The 20,442-nt window shown below is 33.8% G+C and overlaps 1 protein-coding gene across 2 annotated transcripts; it reads left to right on the forward strand.

Annotated features, from left to right (window-relative positions):
- The first annotated feature begins 195 nt into the window (after positions 1–195).
- LOC126814448 (ileal sodium/bile acid cotransporter) lies at positions 196–18,793 on the forward strand. Of its 2 annotated transcripts, XM_056099469.1 has the most exons (5): positions 196–1,493; positions 10,331–10,914; positions 11,474–11,645; positions 12,826–13,013; positions 13,204–13,366. In XM_056099469.1, the coding sequence occupies exons 2-5, from the start codon at positions 10,357–10,359 to the stop codon at positions 13,228–13,230; spliced, it is 945 nt and encodes a 314-aa protein (XP_055955444.1). In that variant the 5' UTR covers positions 196–1,493; positions 10,331–10,356; the 3' UTR covers positions 13,231–13,366. The 2 variants fall into 2 exon arrangements, with proteins under 2 accessions (XP_055955444.1, XP_050395539.1); XM_050539582.2 differs by having other exon boundaries at positions 202–1,493; positions 12,826–18,793.
- The last annotated feature ends 1,649 nt before the right edge of the window (positions 18,794–20,442 follow it).

Raw genomic sequence — 20,442 nt, forward strand, 5'->3', positions numbered from 1 at the left:
GAAATAAAATAGAAGCATGTGTTAGTCCCGAAATGACCTAGTTTGTGTCGAGTGACCGTTACCCCCCCCCCCTCTCTCTCTCTCTCTGTTTTCAAATATATAAATAATTTTCTGGCACATTTATATTTACTTGCCTTGAAAGTGAATAGGGGGGGGGGGGGGGTATTTGAAATAAAAATGCGGGGCTTAATCAAAAATTCCGTATATCTATACTGAAAAGTAAAGTTAATCCTCTCTTGAAATGTATTTATTATATTTTCGGCTGAATTAAAGAGAGTGGTGGGGATGGGGCGAGTGTTTAATGTCAAAATACGTGTCTTAAAGTTACAATTTCATATTTTTAAGTTATATTTTTAAAATGTATTAAAATAAAGCCCTAAAATAGATGATATCTATAAACAGCCCTACCTTGTTAAAGAATAATCCTATTAATCCTATAATTCACTATTGCCAGTTGAGAAATTGGCAAAAATATCATTTTCAACTTCAAATTCAAACGTTTGAAGATAGCTATTCCATGGTGGGGAATAGGAAAACAAGGGAGGTAATTGAGAGGTAACTGTGTTATTATTTCCGGTGTGAAGATTTTTAAGTGTGAGAAAGATAACCTATGATCGTATAATAGTGAGTTGACAACCTAAATAATTATGTTTTGACTTTCTTAGAAAATATGAAATTGCAACTTTAATACGAAATTCCAGTTATTGTGCCATACATCACCGGAAAGTAGGTTTCTATGGCTCTTTAAATCTACTTGTTATTTTCTGGCACATTCATGATTAGGCCTACATACTTTAGAAGAGATAAAAACATTTTTATTTTGAGCAAAGAAATGGGTTACTAAAAATAGACTATATTCAATTCATTTTATTTATCGAAGGTTTGAATTAACCCATACCGAGCACGAGATTACACTCCAGATATGGTCATCCAGCGAATTTGGTAGTGAGGGTCAGATTCATTCGCAGTTAGTGAAGGGTAAGTTTTCTTAGTGAAGGATGAGATAGCGAGGGCTGACTTGATCTCGGCAAGGGGCAGCACAGAAATATAGTCTATATTTCTATGGGCAGCACTCTATTATTCATGGCCGCTTCAACATTGTTAATAAAGTCGACACCCCGACATCACGACATCACGACAACCCGACATCACGACATTTTTACGCGACAATACGACATTCTTAATGTCGTGGTGTCGGGGCTTAAAATGTTGTGATGTCGGGTTGTCTGGCTGTCGTGATGTCGGGTTATAATGTCGTGATGTCGGGTTGTCGCCTTATGAAGGCAGAAGGGCGACACCACGACATCACGACACGATACCAATCAGCCACCATAGTCCAGTTATAGACCGCCCGAATATTACCACAATCAATCGGATACAATATTAAGACTTGATAATCAAGCCTATTTGTGAAGGTTGACTGTTCACCTTAAATAATAATAATATTAGCCTATAAAGTCCCATTAGAAAATGTAGTAAACAGCACAATTAAGGTATGGTATATTATGTATTTCACGTTTTAACTTTTATGTTGAAAGAGGTAAAACATTTTTCATTCATTTACTGGTATTTAGGCCTACACACCAAATCTGACAGATTGTCACAATTGTGTCTGTTTTATTAGTGTGTGAACTGTGATAAAATCAATTTTTCTTTTACTTTATATTCTTGATCTATCTAGTTTCTTTAAAGGAACTAGATCTGATCTTGATGTGTTTGTATGGTGCATCGGTGAGGAGAGGTTTTCCAAAAAAACATAAAATAAAATAAATAATTGTACATTTGACAAATTTATTTATTTTAAACACGTCATAAAAGGCTAATTCCATGCCTATGTTCCCCACTTGAACTAAAATAAATGATAAGGAGGAAGTTCAATGCAATTTTTTTTCAATATAATTATGTTGAAGTTATTTAAATTGGGTTGATATTTTATCTGTCTTATGTTATCACCAAAATACGATGCGCCAAAGTTGTTGTTCATTTTTAAAAAAATAGTTATGATTTAGCAGCCTAAATTTAATTGGCTCTGTTGTAATAAAATAGGGGTAGAAAATGATGATAGTGGCATATTTGTATCATATAAACTAGTAATAAACTGTGCAGTGTATATAATTTCTTTGAGGGTAAGTTAAAGTATCTTTCAAGCTGAAAATCGTAACAATAAATTATTGTCCCGTCTGTCACAGAATACACTGAAAAGTTTCTGTATTAACAGAACTAGGTAATATTTAAAAGTTTAACTATAATAGCTATCTCCTTCTTTATATGGCCGATTCAGAACATATAATTAATTAGATCTAATATAAATCAACAGAGTGAAAATTGTATTTGAAGTGTGTCCCGCTGTCACAAATGTCCCGTCTGTCACACAAGTTCATAATGCTGCTTTCCTGCTTTAATCTGGGTTTTTTTTACCTTCAAATAGTTCAAGAAGCTTGTAATAACATTGTTAATTTTTAATAGATCATTTGTCATTGAACTCTTATTATTTGATAGTTCAGTTGTAATTATTAAAAACTTATTCTTCCACAAACGATGGCTAACTTTAGGGATTTTTTGGAAACCCCAGTCAAAGTTGCTCCAATTTGCATTTTTTGAATTTTTAAAATGTTGATTTAGAATTGAAGATTAGGTATCTGAAGCCCTCATATCCAAATATACCAAATTTAAAATATTTATATTCGTTCAGGGCATGACAAATTACTTCAAGATTATCCATCTTTAATTGTTATTATAAATTTATTCTGATTTGATGTTCCAGATTATTTTTTTTATCATGCGAAATAATTTTTAAACAGCAATCTTCGTTCTATTATGAATTGTCTAATCAGTGTTATATTATATTTATCATATATAATATATATGTAGTTTGTTTTAAAAAATAAATGAATTTAAACAAATTTTGAATGATACGAAATGGTTCCAAAAACTGAGAGATTAAACATCTCCATTAGAATCATTGAATGGATTTCAAACATCAGAAGACATGTTTTCATCGCTCATCATTAACTCCCAATTACTTAATCATTTCAAATAAGTTCTCTTATCCAAATTTGTCCCATTTGTCACACATACAAACTCACCCCTAATAGTATATTTTTAACATGATTGCTCTCATCTTTGCCACAGATATGATGCAATTTATGGGAAACTTGACATCATTATAACAATTTAGTTTAATTTTGATTTGAGAAAGAAAATTTGTTTTGAATAAATCCATTGAAAAATGGATGCAAATTAATGTCCCGTCTGTCACAGTCAATGAGACATAATGGTTAAACATCTCCATTAGAAGCATGAAATTGATTTTAAACATCCAAAGACAAGTTTTCATCACTCATCATTTATTACCAACTTCTTTATCATTTAAAATAAGTTTGCATTCTCTCTTGTCCAAATTTGTCCCGTCTGTCACAATGACTTTGTCCTGTCTGTCACGCATAAAAACTCACCCCTTAAACTTAAAGTATATTTTTAAGATATTGCACTCATCCTTGCCCCAGATATGATGCTTAATTTATGGGATACCGGACATCATTATAACTGATCTAGCCGTTATAAATCACAACGGCATTAGCTGTCAAGTTTTTCTTCAAAACAACCATAACTATTTATTCCATTTCCGTCACACCCAACTACAATTATTAAAGATGCATTATGTAAAAGCTAACTCTGCCTATTGCAGTTTATCTTGGCTTCAAATGTTATATAAACTGTCGACATTGACAAATGTTATAATATTCGATTACGTTTCTTTTTGTCAGCACATGTTCTACTGGATAAGTTTCAGTCTGTGTATCGACCCAAACACAGTGTGGAAATGACGCTTTTTATACGCCCACAGTGAAATGTGGTCGTATATTGTCGTTGCCCCGTCCGTCGGTCCGGTGGTCCGGCGTCCACATTATTGCTTGTGGACGCTCTAGAGGCCAAAGTTAATATCTGATTGACTTTAAATTTATACACAGTGTTTAAGGTCTTGAGACAAAGAAGCCTATCGATTTTCAGCGATTTCCGATAATTATTGCCAGAGTTATGGCCCTTGATCACTTTGAAAAATCTTGTGGACGCTAGAGGCCAAAGTTAATATCCGATTGACCTAAAATTTATACACAGTGTTTAAGGTCATGAGATGAAGAAGCCTATTGATTTTCAGCGATTTCCTATAATTACTGCCAGAGTTATGGCCCTTGATCACTTAAAAAAATCTTGTGGACGCTCTAAAAGCCAAAGTTAATATCCGTTTGACTTTAAATTTATACACAGTGTTTAAGGTCATGAGACAAAGAAGCCTATTGATTTTCAATGATTTCCGATAATTACTGTCAGAGTTATGGCCCTTGATGACTTCAAAAAATCTTGTGGACTTTCTAGAGGCCAAAGTTAATATTCGATTGACTTTAAATTTATACACAGTGTTTAAGGTCATGAGCCGAAGAAGCCTATTGATATTCAGCAATATCCGATAATTACTGCCAGAGTTATGGCCCTTGATGACTTTGAAAAATCTTGTGGACGCTCTAGAGGCTAAAGTTAATATCTGAGATATGCTGTGGATGCCGGTAAAATTGCCTCACAGATCCTGGTGGTCCTATCGGCAGCATTTGACACCATTGTTCAGATCATAATGTTATGCTGAAACGACTTCAAAATAAATTCAAAATCACTGATACCATGCTTGCTTAGTTTGCATCCTATCTATGCAACAGATTTCAATGTTATGGTAGATAATGACCAGACTGATAAAGTATTATTATCTTGTGGAATGCCCCAGGGATCGGTGCTGGGTCCTGTGTTATTCATTTTATACACAACATGCCTTGGTAATATCATTGACCAACATGATATCAGTCATTATTCATATGCTTATGACAAGCAACTAATTGACACTTTCGACCTCATACAAAGTAATGAATCATTTAATGTACAACAATGTGTTCACTCTGTGAACTTCACAGTCTATCAAATCTTGGATGACTCACAATAAACTTAAACTCAAACTCAAAAACAAAACGAGATAATGTTAATTGGTACTTGCAACAAAGTAGGCCACATAACGCAACAAAGCATGAAGATTTGTGATACTGCCATCAACTTTTCTGGTAATGTTAAGAATTTAGGTGTTTATCTGGAGTCATCACTATCAATGGAAAAACATGTTAAAGTTAAATTTCGTATTTTTAAGTTATATTTTTAAAATGTATTAAAATAAAGCCCTAAAATAGATGGTATCTATAAACAGTCCTACCTTGTTAAAGAATAATCCTATTAATCCTATAATTCACTATTGCCAGTTGAGAAATTGGCAAAAATATCATTTTCAACTTTAAATTCAAACGTTTGAAGATAGCTATTCCATGGTGTGGAATAGGTAATTGGGAGGTAATTGTGTTATTATTTCCTGTGTCAATGATTTTTAAGGGTGGGAAATAATGCCCATGATCGTATAATAGTGAGTTGACAACCTATTGAGCAAAAGACATAGAAATCATTATGTTTTGACTTCCTTAGAAAATATTAAATTGTAACTTTGACGAGCTGTGTCGCATCTGCTACTATCACACACAATGTATTGGACACATCCGGCACCTTATTACAAAAGATGCTGCTAAAATGATGGAGCAGGCTTTGGTTCTTTCAAGAATTGATTATTCCAACAATTTTCTGTATGGACTGGACTTTACTAATGCAGATATTACAGACAATTCAGAACACAGCTGCTAGATTAATTACAAGAGCCCTATAATATTCGTCAATATCACCAGTATTAAAGATACATTCCAGTGTACAAACTGGGTGATTTGATGATATATTTGACCTAAAAACATATTCAGGCTAATTAATTTATCATAAATTTGCTTCAAATCCTTCTCAAAACATTATAATTGTCAAGGAATACCCTTGCTATAAAAAATTGATCAAAAGAGGTCATGTTTGTGTCACGTGACTTACGGGTGCGAAGTTGGAGGAGAATTCATTGCATACACAAAACGATGTTGCCTTCAATCGCTGACTATTTATTACAAATCGAATCCTAATTAAATTCTCGGATTATCCATTGCCTGCGTCTTTTTCCGTGATTTTTATCTCAGAAAGTGTTGTATGTCTCCCTTCATAAATTTTATCAACATGTACATCAAGCGCTCAATCTCCATGTGCAACCTTTGACGTCACGCGTGTAGCTATTTCTAATCGTCGGGCTGTCGATTAGGGGAACCCTGACATTTTTGTCCTGTATACGCTCCATGGGTGTTTTTCAGGGAATCCAGAATTTTTCTAGTGAGATTGGATATCTCTACTTTCCATATATACCAAAATTGCCAGAGTTTTATTGGAAATAACCACCCGATAAATACTTTTCTGGGAACCTATCTTTAAAGTCCATGCAATTATTACCTATAGAAGCTAGAATTCAGTATAAAATTGTGTCATTAGTGTACCAATGTCAAAACAATCTTGCTCCTTTATATTTATCTGAACTTTTGGAGAAGGTACATGTAGTATAACTAAGTATTCCTTTCGATCGCACAATATGAACACTCTTAAAATACCTGGAACGAAACTGGTTTGCTTTGGTGATACAAGTTTCTGGGTAGCCACTCCTCTGCTCTGCAATCAACTACCATCCAGAATTAGAGAATCAGAAACTTTCACTGTTTTCTAATCACAGCTAAAGACTTACTTATTCAAACTATCTTAACCAGAGTAGTGACTTTTATTTTTGTGAGACTCATTTGTGTTGTGCTTTGAGCATTATCTATTTTTGAAATTTTATAGCAAGAACGGCCAGCTTTTTATCTAAATCTTACATAATGCATCTTTAAGCATAATAATTAAAATAGACTACTACGTGACAGAGGCACAAATCATCTGGTCTAAATTGAAGTGGTTACGCTGTTGCAAGTCCAGACATTTTTATTTCATGTCAAAACGTAACCAAGGCCGGGCTAAATATGGAGAATAAACAGAATGAACTCTGCTGGGTTTTTCATATGCAATTAATTCAGGGAAAAACCCCTTGATTAAATTAATCAAAAATTTTGCAGTGATGTAAAAGTGGTGTCGATGCATTGGGCTGGGTTTTTTTTTTTTTTAAGACGTTACAGGTATTATAATAATAAACAAAATACTTCAACATTTTTAGTAAGGTTCTCGTAGCTATAATTACACACACTACCTTACATTTTGTTTTGTGTCCAAGATTCTTGTTGTTAATAATAAGTTGATGGAAATACATTGTGATCTGTATTTGGTTGGTGAAGACAAAAGCAGAGAGTTTAAGATCAGTTTGATGACTAGCAATCAAGTTGATGTGTTGTAAATGATGGGGTGTTGGGGGTTTCAATCCAACACTTATATGTCACAAGGAGTTGGGTCGCCTGTTTTCTCTGGATCCTCCGGTTTCCTCCCACAGCTAAAGACCTCAAACGTAAGTGAATTGTTGTTACTGTTAGCCCTGAGAGGGTGATAAGCCACATTTCTCTCTCTCTCTATAAATGATGGTTTACTTTTGTTGAAACCACTCTACCACACAACATGAAAATGAACAGAATGTTATGGCCAGAATTTTGATGTTCTAATATTAGTAAATTCCAGCCTACCATCATGCCAAAGATGACATTTCAGCTGCATTATGTCTCAAATCTGTGGTCAGTTTTTATTGTGTCTCGGTGTTATTATTAGTTGATTGTACTTTAAATCCTGCAATCAAAAGTAATCTCAAGATTACAAAATTGGGCAATTCCTCTATATTATTGGAATACCACTTTCATACATAATATTCAAATGTAACCTGTTTAGATCATTCTTTTTTTAGTACCGGGTGACACAAAAAAAGCGTTCATCACCTAAACTTGGATAACGAAGAGGGGTCGTCAGGGACTCTAGTGGTTCCAGCAGGATGGTGCCACCCCCCACACCTCAAACGTATCATTGGCATGGCTACAGCAGCGTTTCCCTGACCGACTGATCAGCCGCAGGTGTGACCCGGAGTGGTCGCCGCATTCACCGGACTTAAACGCCCCAGATTTTTTTATCTGTGGGGATACCTTAAGGACAGGGTGTATGGCAACAACCCCCCGACTATCCCTGATCTGAAGGCAGCAATCACAGAAGCAATAAAAGCGATCCCAAGGGAAGAATGTGGGAGGGTCATCGAGAACTTTGCCCGCCGGATCCAAATGTGCTTGCAGCACCGGGGAGCTCATTTAGAGCACATTTTTTGAGTGCCAGTTAAACAAAGAGTTTTTGTGACAGACTTGGAACTTTGGAGATGTCTGCTACATAGACTTAACCTAATGTAGCTGAATTTTTGTGTTAATCTAAATAAAATTTTGGAAGTTATTTGATTTTTATTGATGAACGTTTTCTTTGTGTCAGCCTGTAGTAACATGACCTATACAGAAGTGATCTTTTAAGAACAGTTCATCGTCTGAGTCAACCTATATTTTCATTGTATAAAAATGTCAGGTTAAAATGTAGGCCTACATGTACATAGTCGGATTATAAATAGCTATAATAACAATTATGTTTATAAAATATGGTTTTAGACATGTGACATCAAATAGATATATGAAATTTTAAAGAGGCATTCACATCATGCAGCCTATAAGTAAAAAAACAAAGTATTGAATTGTAATTTTATGTGGTCTAATTAATGTAAAAAGATTAGCTATGTTTTTGATTTAGATTTACATGTGACAAATGGTAACTAAGTTTATATTACTTATGCTGAGTGGGTAAACATGATAATATATTGGTGTTGATTTCTCAGATTTTATATTTGACACATACACTGTACTCAAGCTGTATTCTTGTGTCAAATGAGCTTAGAATGAGCCCTAAAGTAAAAGATCTGCTTGAACTTCAAGGTCTTATTATAAATATGCTTACTTGGCCAACATGAAAATGTAAGCTTAACCTATAGAACTTATCTGATCATTAAATCGCTACATAACACATCAAGCAAATTCAACATTTATTTTGCCCTATATCAACAGCTTTTGGTTACTTTTGTACATAAACTGCATGTATAAATACACCAGAGAAAGAATACAGACTTCTATAAATTCACCTATATTATTATAGACCTTTTCTTATCTGAGTAAATAAAATTCGAACATGTATGGTGTACAGAATCATAGTTCAATGATAACACATTATAAACATTCTTAAGTGTATTGACAATGATTTCGAAGTACACCCTTAATGCAGACAGAGTAGTAGATAATAAAATTTAATTTTTTGTCCTCCTACCTTTCAAAGAAAGATGGGGACTGTTAAATGCGTTGCGGAATATAAGCAACAGCAATCATTCAAGAAAACATCACCAAGGTGCATGACATGGTGACGGCTTATCAACAATTGACCACTTTACATATTGCTAGTGCTGTGGGCATCTCTCGTAAGTAGGTTAAGCACATTATCGCCAACAAGTAAGTAATGACAAAAGTTTCTGCAAGATTGGTGCCAAAGCTTTTGACTGCGAATCAGAAACGTGTCCGATTCCTGACATCCTGTGACAATCTGCGCCGTTTTGAAGTAGATCCTGATAATTTTTTTCGCCAGATTGGTAACCATGGATGAGATCTGTTTCCAAAAATGAAAAAGGAACTAGCTGGTCATCATTTTCCTAGTAATGATGATGTCATGCCTGCTGGGAAAGATCTTTTTATTTTAGGGTGACCAAAGAAAATTTCTTCCTGACCGGTATACAAGCTTTGCAACATTATTGGCAAAAGTGTGTACACCTTGAAGGGGACTATGTAAAAAAAAAATGGAAGCAGTTGACTTGGTACTGGTCTTTCACAGATGGGCTTAGAACTTTTCAGCCTGCCCTCGTACGTACGTATACAGGCCTGAATGTAAGGCACCTGTGACAGACATTGTCAGACACAAATTATATTATATTATAAACATTGTGTGATAATTTGTACCTGACAAAGTATATCAGTAACCTTAAATTCAGGCTTGATTCTACCTCTAATTAAAAGCAGGATTAATGTGTTCCAAAGACTTGATTAATCAATTACAGTTTAAATCAGTATGTGTCATCTATTTATTTTGAGGTTGAGGCGGAGGACATCAGCCTCACTGTTGGCATGTTTTAATTTCAATTCTTTTCTTGCATTTTTAAGTTTTTTAGTTAAGCAGATTGATGGTTGGAAAGTACTGTAAATGGTATAGAATATGGACAAAATTTGTTTGGAATGCTTCAATTCCAAATGGTTTTTTTTTTTTTATGGGATTTTGAAACACCTTGTTACATATATATAATGAACATCATTGTAAAGTTTGGTATTGCTAATGCTATGTATTTTTGTTTCAGATTTTATTTCAAGATAAAAGATCAACATGTTAATATCAGGCTTCTTCATATTGGTCGTGTGGCTGCTTCCAACGTCAAGATCTGAAAATTTTACTAACGTGGTAGATATCGACTTAAAACAAGATGTTCCAATAGTAATCAATGATGATGGAAAAGAATCAATTCTAAATTTTAATTATTCTGTATTTGGTAATACTTATGTTGAGGCATTATTTGTTGTGGACAATTCCAAGAAAGCAGAAATTATTGGAGAAACATTGCTTGTGCTGAATGAGTCCAGCATAGGGGAGGTATCTTTTAAAGTTACCGGAAAAATAATAGGCCGCACATATCTAAATGTTTTGGTGAGGGAACACGAAAGTAATAATGGAGCGAATGAAACTCTCCTAGAAAAGTTTGAATTAATTGTAACTCGTGTTAGCAGACCCATTGATACAGCTTTTAATGTGGTTATTATAACTCTAGTAGTTGTGGCAACAATGGCTATGGGATGTAAAATAGATCCAGAAGTTGTTAAAGCTACACTGAAGAGGCCAGTAGCTCCAGTAATTGGTCTGCTCTCACAATTCTTATTTATGCCTACAGTAAGTCAATCATTTTCTATTTATTGAAAGGGAGATAATCTGTGTAACCCTCAAAGATAAGTTTAATTAAGTTCTGTTTTCATACATTCCAAAAAAATCATTTATGAAAACAACAAAAAAAGCTTTGCTGGGAAATCATATCTTAGTGAAGTAAGGTGCTATCTCTCTAACCAGGAGGTCCTGGGTTCAGGCCTGGTGTTGGCCAAGGAATGTCCTCAGGAATTTCCATCAGTGATTCCCCTTGTCAGTGGTGCAGGATGTAGGGCCTGGCAAGGAACAGAATCTCATAGTTTGGATGGACTGAAAAAACAAGGTCCTGTGTATCTATGTTGGTGTTGATGTAAAAGAACCCTTGACAGTCAGAATTTGAAATAAGAGTAGGCATACATTGGCCTTTAGAAGTGAGAGGAAATCAGCGAAAACATGCAAGGATAGGCAGATGACACTATTCCCTGTTAAGCATAGTTAGATAACAGGATTAATTGTGCACTCTAATGTGCATTCTAAAAATTGCTACATGTTTGTCTATTCAACAAAAATAACGCATTGAATATTTCAGGTATCATTTTTAGCAGCCTATTACCTAGAGTTAGACCCAGCCATTGCTATAGGTTATTTTGCTTTGGGATGTTCTCCAGGAGGATCAGCTAGTAACGTATATACATATCTGTTAGGTGGTGATATATCTTTAAGTGTTACCATGACTTTAGTTAGTACCGTCTGTTCACTAGGTAATTATAATCCTTGTAATATTTTACAATACAAATCACTGCGCACCTGTTGCCATTGGTGCATATGTAATTAACTATCATTTAGATAGCCATGATCAATTAATTAAATGTGACAGGCTTAAAATTTATAATGGGATCTTCAAATTCAATTTCAAATTTGCTGTGTTATTCCTGTAGTGGGGGGGGGGGGGGTATTGGCTGAATAGTTAATGCGTGCACGTTGCATCTTGCTTCATGAGATCTGTCATTGAGTCAAGTAGCGTGGTTTCGATTCCCCGCTTGTATGTGATGTGGAGTAGGGTCACCTTGTGGGTTTTCTCTGGGTCCTCCTGTTTCCTCCCACTGCGAAAGATCCCTATGTGCAAGTGAAATATTGAAATGAAATTGAACCATGTTAGTCCCAAAATGACCTAGTTTGTGTCAATTGGACATTAAACCCCATTTCTCTCTCTCTATTCCTTTAGTGTTACAAATGTTATGTTAAGCAGTAATCCCCAAATATAGAATATTAACGAACAATTCATTAATTGAACAAAATTAAGAGCTGAAAAGAGTTCTTTATTATAAATGCTGGTAGAAATTGTTTAAAAATGAAAGCCAAAATTTTAAGTAAGATGCTATCTGGATAGTAGTGTTATCCTCCAGTCGACAGCTGAAGTGAAATCAGTAGAAAGTAATGTAAACTTTAGATAACAATTTAATAATTTTTTTACCAGTATGCCCTTAGGTAAGACTACTTTTATTGTGTATTTGCCTTTTAGTCAGAGATTTTGGGAATTTAATGGGAAAAATGATTAAAGAAGCAAGATGCTTTAAAAGATAACACACTATGAGGGGAATTTGCCTTTATTTTCAAATTACACCGCTCCAAACTTGAGTAAAGTTTCAGGGGCAATATCTCCCTAAGTTATCCAATGGATTCGAACCAAACTTCACAGGAATGTAGTAGAAGATTATTGAGGCACTTCGAGTTTACAGACGAAAATCAAACAGTTGTTATATTTCAACATGCTATTAATTATTGAATCATTGTAAGCTTGTGTCAGCTTTGTCTCCATTGCAAATAGCATCTGTTAAACAAAGTATTAAGCAATATCGCTTTAATTTAGAACTGATTAACTTTTGATGGACGTCGATTATGTAACATGCAGTTCTGAAATATGATAAAATTTCTTTTCAGGTTTAATACCAATGTGGTTGTTTACTGTAGGACAGAAAGTCATATATAAAGGTACAACCATGCAGATACCATATGTCAACATAATTACATCATTACTTGGTTTGATTATACCAGTATTTCTAGGTATGGTCATCCAGTACAAGAGACCAAATTGGGCCAAAAAACTTGTTAAAATAATTAAGCCATTGGTATTCATATTCCTGCTATTTGCCATGACTGTTGGTGTTTATGCCAATTTATATATATTTGACTTTTTTGATCCAATAATTCTATTAGTTGGAGCAATTATACCGTATAGTGGCTTTTTATTCGGGCTGTTGATCTCATTTGTTACTAGGCAACCAAAGAAAAATTTAATTGCTATCGTCATTGAAACAGGTATTCAAAACACTGGTATACCAATAGTTTTGCTGCGGATTTCTCTCAGTCCACCAGAATCTGATATAAGCATCATTGGTCCAATTGCCTCTTCTCTTTTTATGCCCATTCCATTTATTATCATTCTTGTTGCCATAGAGATACGTAAACGTTGTTGCAAGAAAAAATTACCTGATGAGAAAAATGACCTAGCCATGATGGATGAACCGGCTACTTTTACCAAATTAGCTGAAGATGGTTCGCCTGCCCATAGCTTTGAGAACCTTAACTCACATACACACCCAATTAATAATACTGACCGATAACTTTGCCTTTCTTTGACCTTTCAATGCCTTGGAAGACAAGATATGTCCTGCTCTGTATAGTAACGAATTGATCTCTGATGTAGTCTGTCTTATATCAAGATCAACTTGACTTTCATTTCATCTCGTTTTGTTTTTCTTTGTTCCAACTGAAATGTCTAGCTGTGATAATCTAGTAAAGGCTAGATGTTGTAAAACTTGCAGTCATTGCTTCAGGAACATGGTTTTGAGCAAGTAATTAGTTTTTCATTTGAGTTGACATATAGTTTACATGGTACTCTAAAACAAAGTGAACTTGTTCCAATATATGATGAGCTGTAATTTATTTTTTATTTTTAGTGATGTATGATCTATATTTGTTGATTGTAGACCTACGATACTGCACTAGATTTCAGTATTTCAATGTTTATGACCTTTGATTCTCTCAAATAATGGGTTTCATATATTTCTATAACTGCATAAATATTCAACTGGCTAGTCAGTAAATATTGAAATGTATTCTTAATTATTCTCAAATTGCTATATGTATGCATGCTTATTTGTTGCTACATTTTTATGTCACATAATTTTCGGTACAATATGATGGTGATACTACTGTAGTCTGTATGAGACACAAACAAAGTTATTTTAACCTCTTGTGTTTATGTGAATCCGGGCAACTCTATGTTTACAGATATTGACTGATATCTCCTCTCATAAGGTCACATTCAGCATCTTAAAGCTTCTAATCATCTTTTGCTTATTTCAAACAACATTTAATTTTTCACAGATTAATTCACACTAAAATTTATTCACTTTAATCATTTGACATTTATTTAAGAAAACAAAACAAAACAAAACAAAACAATCAATGTTCGAAAATCCCCCAACTTGGATTCAATCAGATTAAAAGATCTTCACCAACACTTACAAGGGACACTGGCTGGTTTACAACCTCTGCAGACAAATGTTGCAAAAGCTTCAATTCAAGTATCTTTGTAAAATTTGAACAAATTGAACCATTGTTAAACTGATTTTCACAATATTGTAGTTTGCAACAGATTCAAAATCCCCCAGCTGATGCTCAGTGGCTATTAATAGCTAATTTAATAGTAAATGCAGGGGGACTGCATCACACAAAATTTACACAAAAACAAACACACGGACAAGAAATCATACTCAGGAAAACACAGAGAGACAATTCAAAAAAAGTGAATATCAATGTTGTGGAACCTGATTTTGATGAAACTTGAAATGTAAGTTTATAACCCATAGATCTTGGATCCTTTAGATATTCGCGCATATCGGATAGTAACTTCCTGAATTATGGCCCCTGATTGTCCGAGAAATTGCGTTTTAGCTTGAGGTCCCTCTAGATGTCACAATAATTATGGCCGCTCTTTGTATGCAAATTGTGTAAAAGTATGCAATACGAAGGTTGTAGACCCTCTAGAGGTCACAATTTTTATCATATTCTGATGAAACTTAAAACATATCTTTATATCCCAAAGATCTAAGTCCCTTTTGATATTTCCGCATTTCAGACCATAACTTTTGGATTATTGCCCCTGATTGTACAAAAAATCCTGTTTGTTTTAGATGAAAATAACAATTTTAATTTGTTTTTCCAGTTCAAGTTACGTGTGCGTGTTCAGTTTAAGCAAACTTGCATCGATTGACCTCACGTGTTTGTGTTGGCACGTGTTTTTCAGGTTTTTCATCTTTATATGCTCAAAAGTCACGTGATCCAAGTGACTTTACAATTTTATGAAATTAAAGGCTTCTTACTACTTACTATCGTTAGAAACACTTTAAAATTTATTTGACTTACCAGAAAAAAAAATTTGTTGAAATTCATCAGTGTCAAGTTTTTAATTTGGCTGAGTATATGTAGTTTTAATTTAAATTTACACAATTATATTATAGTTATCTGTATATACGTGTTGTAATTACAGAAGATATTATATTGTTTGTTATTTTTGTTTTTAATGTGGAATAATGTCAAATGGTCACCAGGGTCTGAACTCAATTCATAAAGACATTGCACTTAGGTGAAAAAACTTCTGAAATTAAACTGAAACAATTTTGCCTTTTTTCATCTGATGATACCAGTACTTGGGTAGTTAATTGAATTTTCAGCTTGAGTAGTTTGTGTTTAATTAAATTTTCAGCTTGAGTAGTTAATTGAATTTTCAGCTTTAGTAGTTAATTGAATTCGGACCCAGTTGAATTTTGTAGCAAATACACAGCTAAACCTTATTAATCTATTCGATTTCTATGTGAATTGAATCTTAAGGACTGTATTTTTATACGCCCACATTTTCATGTGGATGTATATTGTCGTCGCCCCTGTCCGTATGTCTGACAGTGGACACTCTACAAGTCACAACTTTGATCCGATTTTGACGAAACTTGAAATATAGGTCTATCTCCCAAAGATCTCGGTTGCTTTTGATATTGGCATGTATCGGACCATAAATTCATGGATTATGGCCCCTGATTGTACGAAAAATCATGTTTTTAGTTGTGAACACTCTAGAGGTCACAATTTTCATCTGATTTTGATGAAACTTGAAATACATGTTTATAACCCAAAGATCTTGGTTCATTTAGATATTCGTGCATATTAGACAGTAACTTCCTGAATTATGGTCCCTGATTGTATGAAAAATCACATTTTTAGCTTGTGGTCCTTCTAGAGATCACAATTATTATCCGATTTAAAAAATGTTCGAATATATCACTGTTACACCTTAATGTTGGTTGACTTCGAATTTTGAGAAAATCAGACCAAAACTGCCGGACAAAATGGCCGCCCCTTGTATGCAAATAGTGTAAACATATGGTATGTCAAGGTTGTGGCCCTCTAGAGGTCACAATTTTGATCTGATTTTGATGAAACTTGAAATGCATGTTTATAATCCAAAGGTCCTGGTTCCTTTCAATAATTGCGCATATCGGATCGTAACTGAATTATGGCCCTTGATTGTACGAAAAATTGCTTTTTTTTTGGCTTGTTCTCTATCCATCTCTTGAAAAATGTGGGCGTATCCTGCCTGGCAGCCACTGGTTTTGTGTACTGATTGTTATATGTGGGCATATTTTGCCTGGCAACCGCTGGTAATCATCTTCCCAACCTCATTGTTTACATGACATCACCTTACATGTTAATGGCGTCATTCAGACCTCTTGTTAGAAACTAAGTAACAACCCAAACATTATCATTGTATCATTGTTCTTTTAATATATCTTTGACCGTTAAAATATATTTTCATTTTATTATAGAGGAAATTCATTGTCATGGATTAGATCAGATTTCTATGAAGAATTGTTATAAAAAGAACTTTTTAAATATTTTTATTGTAATAGCTGACTGAGGTGATAATAAAATACACATATTTTTTTTGTGTACTGATTATTATATGGCATAATTGTTATTGTCTTGTTAAATCTTTTTAGAATATATGAATACTGTATTTTATTATTATGTAACAATAATTGTGTTAATGAAAAATATACCCAAATCAACCAACTACCTATAAAATTTGATAATCTAATTTAAAATTAAATCTTTATTTCATGATGGTTTTCATTTTTGTTAACCTACACTGCCTGAAGATCTTACTACACTCTTACAGAGTTATTTGTTCTATTTAAAGGGGAAGACCAACGATTTTCAACAGGTTTCCGTAAACCAATGTGATTGACTTATATCTTTCTTGCCTCAGACAAATATATCTTCATTGGCTAAATGAGAGGTTAGAGCTGGTCTAATTGAACACAACCATTGTGGTTAGATTGTGCTACTTGTGCCAACAGCATAACATGTAAAAGAGCATAAAATTAAAATATGAAAATCAAACTTACTGTCTTATCCATCTGCATAATCTAATTTTAATTAGACTGTCAACAGGAGGACCAACTTTAAAAAGTAATTTAACTTTACATGTATGTTATATAATATTATGTTAGTTGTTTGTTTATTATCAAATCTTATGAGCTTTGAGTAATTCATAAAGATTTATAATATTCACTAGCCAAAAAAGTATAATACATTTATATCGTAAACTGTGTTTAAATGCATACAGATATATTGTAAGTTAGATTTTTATTAGAAATTCGTAAAAATAATATGTTGTAAACATCATTTAGTTTAATTTGTGTGATTAGAATAATGTGTCTTTCATTAGTTAACATTCCAGAATAGTATTATTTATAATTTATAATAGAAAAATTTGAAGGATGTTCATTATTTAAAAATTTGAAATAGGCTAAAAATCAAAATGTCAAACAAATTTAGGCAAAATTTACATATATCCCATCATATTTATTCACAGAACAATTTGAAAATTTACCAATATTGATAGATATTTGTTGGTAACGATATTAGAATTTTATCTAAGACTTAGGAGATAATTTGTTCTGGAGATTATAGGTAAAAATGGGTTTACAGTTAAGAAATCCACACATGTTTACCTTAGCATTCTAAGTTTAAATTTGATCTTCAGAATAACGTACCTATTTCAGTTGAATATTTGAAAAGTAAATGAATAAAAATAAAGGTATTTTAATAAGCCCATTAATTATTATGGTAATGTGGTCATATATGTAATTGTTGTCTCCCCTGTCTGTAGATCTGAAACATTCTACAGAGTTAAGTTCTTTACCAATCTTGATTATTGTGCTCACTCTATAAAGCTGTTGATTGACATATGTTATCTTGCCTGGCAAGCTATGATTAAAGGAGCTAAATCTCTATTCTTTGGCACCTAGAAATGGACACAAATGGGTCGCAACGCATATTATGAATGTATATAAACTGATTTACATTCTATTTTTTGTAATTCCTGTAATTTCTAATCAGTTATGTTTGGCAAAATACGCAAAGAGTGCAAATTGAATGGCAGTCTTTGGTGTCTGGTTATTCCAGTTACACCAGTAGTATTCTCCTGTGGGGTATGTTTAGCCTCATTCATCGTGGTGCTTTATTACAAATGGCACTCAAAAGCATTCTGGCAGGCGATTCGTGTGCCAATTTTAAAATTATCATTTTGTCTTAAATATTGGATATCAGAAGCCCATCTTTTCACCGTAAGATAACAACATCAGTGTTGATTTAAATTGACCAATAAGTCGTGTTTGCAATGTCGAAGATTGTGGATGATATAGAATTAGCGACTTTCCTCCTTTAATTTTGAAACAAATTTCAAATATATATATACATGTTTAAAATCAAATAATGTATGTACAATAGTATTAAACATTATTTTTTTTTTTCTTTGTTTAAATTTCTGTGGTTCTGTACATAACCCACATCATGGTCAAAGACTCAAAAGTGACCTAGGTGTACATAATACGGTGGCCAGTACCATGTTCTATCATTTGTAAAATATTCAAACATTTTTATAATTCCATTTTTATAGACTAAAGATTATCCCAAATTTCAACTCATTTAGCTAGTTTCAAGTATTTGTTGGTAATCAGATTTATGTACAGATCAACAGAATTTGTTTATTTGATTTATAATTTCCCCAGTAATAGTTTTATAGATTCAAGCTTCATAGAGAAGTGTTTATAGAATCATTTGATTTTAGTTTCCATCCATAGATTTTGAGGGGTTTTATTTGTTTTTTTGTTTTTTTCTGATATATTTAGCTGTGTTTGATAGTATTTTTATGAATAATCTTATGTACACAACGTTATTATCTATCAATGAAATTGATATAATAATATTTTTATATTTGTTGTAGTAAAAGGATATTTTAAAACAAAAAATGTTTTGTATGATTTTAAGAATTCAAGAAAGACAAACGGTGGACTTTCCATGCATTGCATTGTTACAGAAAATACAACCAGCTCAAAATGAATTGGTTCAATCAAAATCAATTTTTTTCGATTTTTGAGACATCATTGCAGAAAAAAGAGAATGTGAGAGAAATGGGGTTCAAGGGCCACACAAAGTAGGCCATTTTGGGACTAACATAGTTCAATTAAATGTCAATAATTTGGTTGCTTGTAGGGGTTTTTAGCTACAGGAGGAAACCGGAGGACCCAGAGAAAACCCACAAGGTTGGACAGACAGGAATTGAAACCATGCCACTTGACTCAATGACAGACCTTGTGATTTAACGTGCAGTTTAACCATTCAGCCGCCAACCCAAATCCCCCACCCCCAATGCAGTAAAGAGGAGAGAGAGAGAGAAATGGGGTTTAACGTCCACTCGACACAAACTAGGTCATTTCGGGACTAACATATGGTTTTTATTTTTATTTCTATAATTCGCTTGCGCTTAGGGGTCTTGAGCAGTGGGAGAAAACCCATGAGGTTGGACAGGCGACCCTACTCCTTGTCACGTACAACCGGGGATTTGAAACCACGCCAGTCGACTCAATGACAGACTTTATGATAAGGCGCGCGCACGCTAACCATTCAGCCATCCACCCCCCCCCCCCCCCAGTAAAGAGGAAAGGGTACTACTACATATACTAAATAATTATTGGTTTTTATATGCCCACAAACATACATTATGCAAGCGCTAAATCTGCCTATTGCAAGTCTTTATTTAGGCTTGAGATGTTATTGAATTATGACAAGCTCGAAATCAACCCTGTAGACCCTCAGATGGCTTGGATATAGCTTGGATTTAAACAGTCGTCCATTTAAAATTAAATCAATAAATGGCAGACCAAGCTAACCTCACTGACGTCACTACCGGAGACTGGTGATGAAAGGCCTGCCAAGCGAGGGTACCATAGCCATTGAGAAAGTTACTTGATAATCGAGAATATGTGGGTGGAGTTATCGTCTGTCAATCAAACGATCGGCAATTCTAGTAGACGATGTGGACACAGTTGATGACTATTTCTAGTCCGAAATTCCAACAGAGACAACTCGGTTCAGAATAAAGTAATTTGACTGAAATTTGCAATATTTTCTTTTTTATAATCTATTTTTGAA

This window comes from Patella vulgata, chromosome 3 (assembly GCF_932274485.2).
Source record: "Patella vulgata chromosome 3, xgPatVulg1.2, whole genome shotgun sequence".
NCBI lineage: Eukaryota > Metazoa > Mollusca > Gastropoda > Patellidae > Patella > Patella vulgata.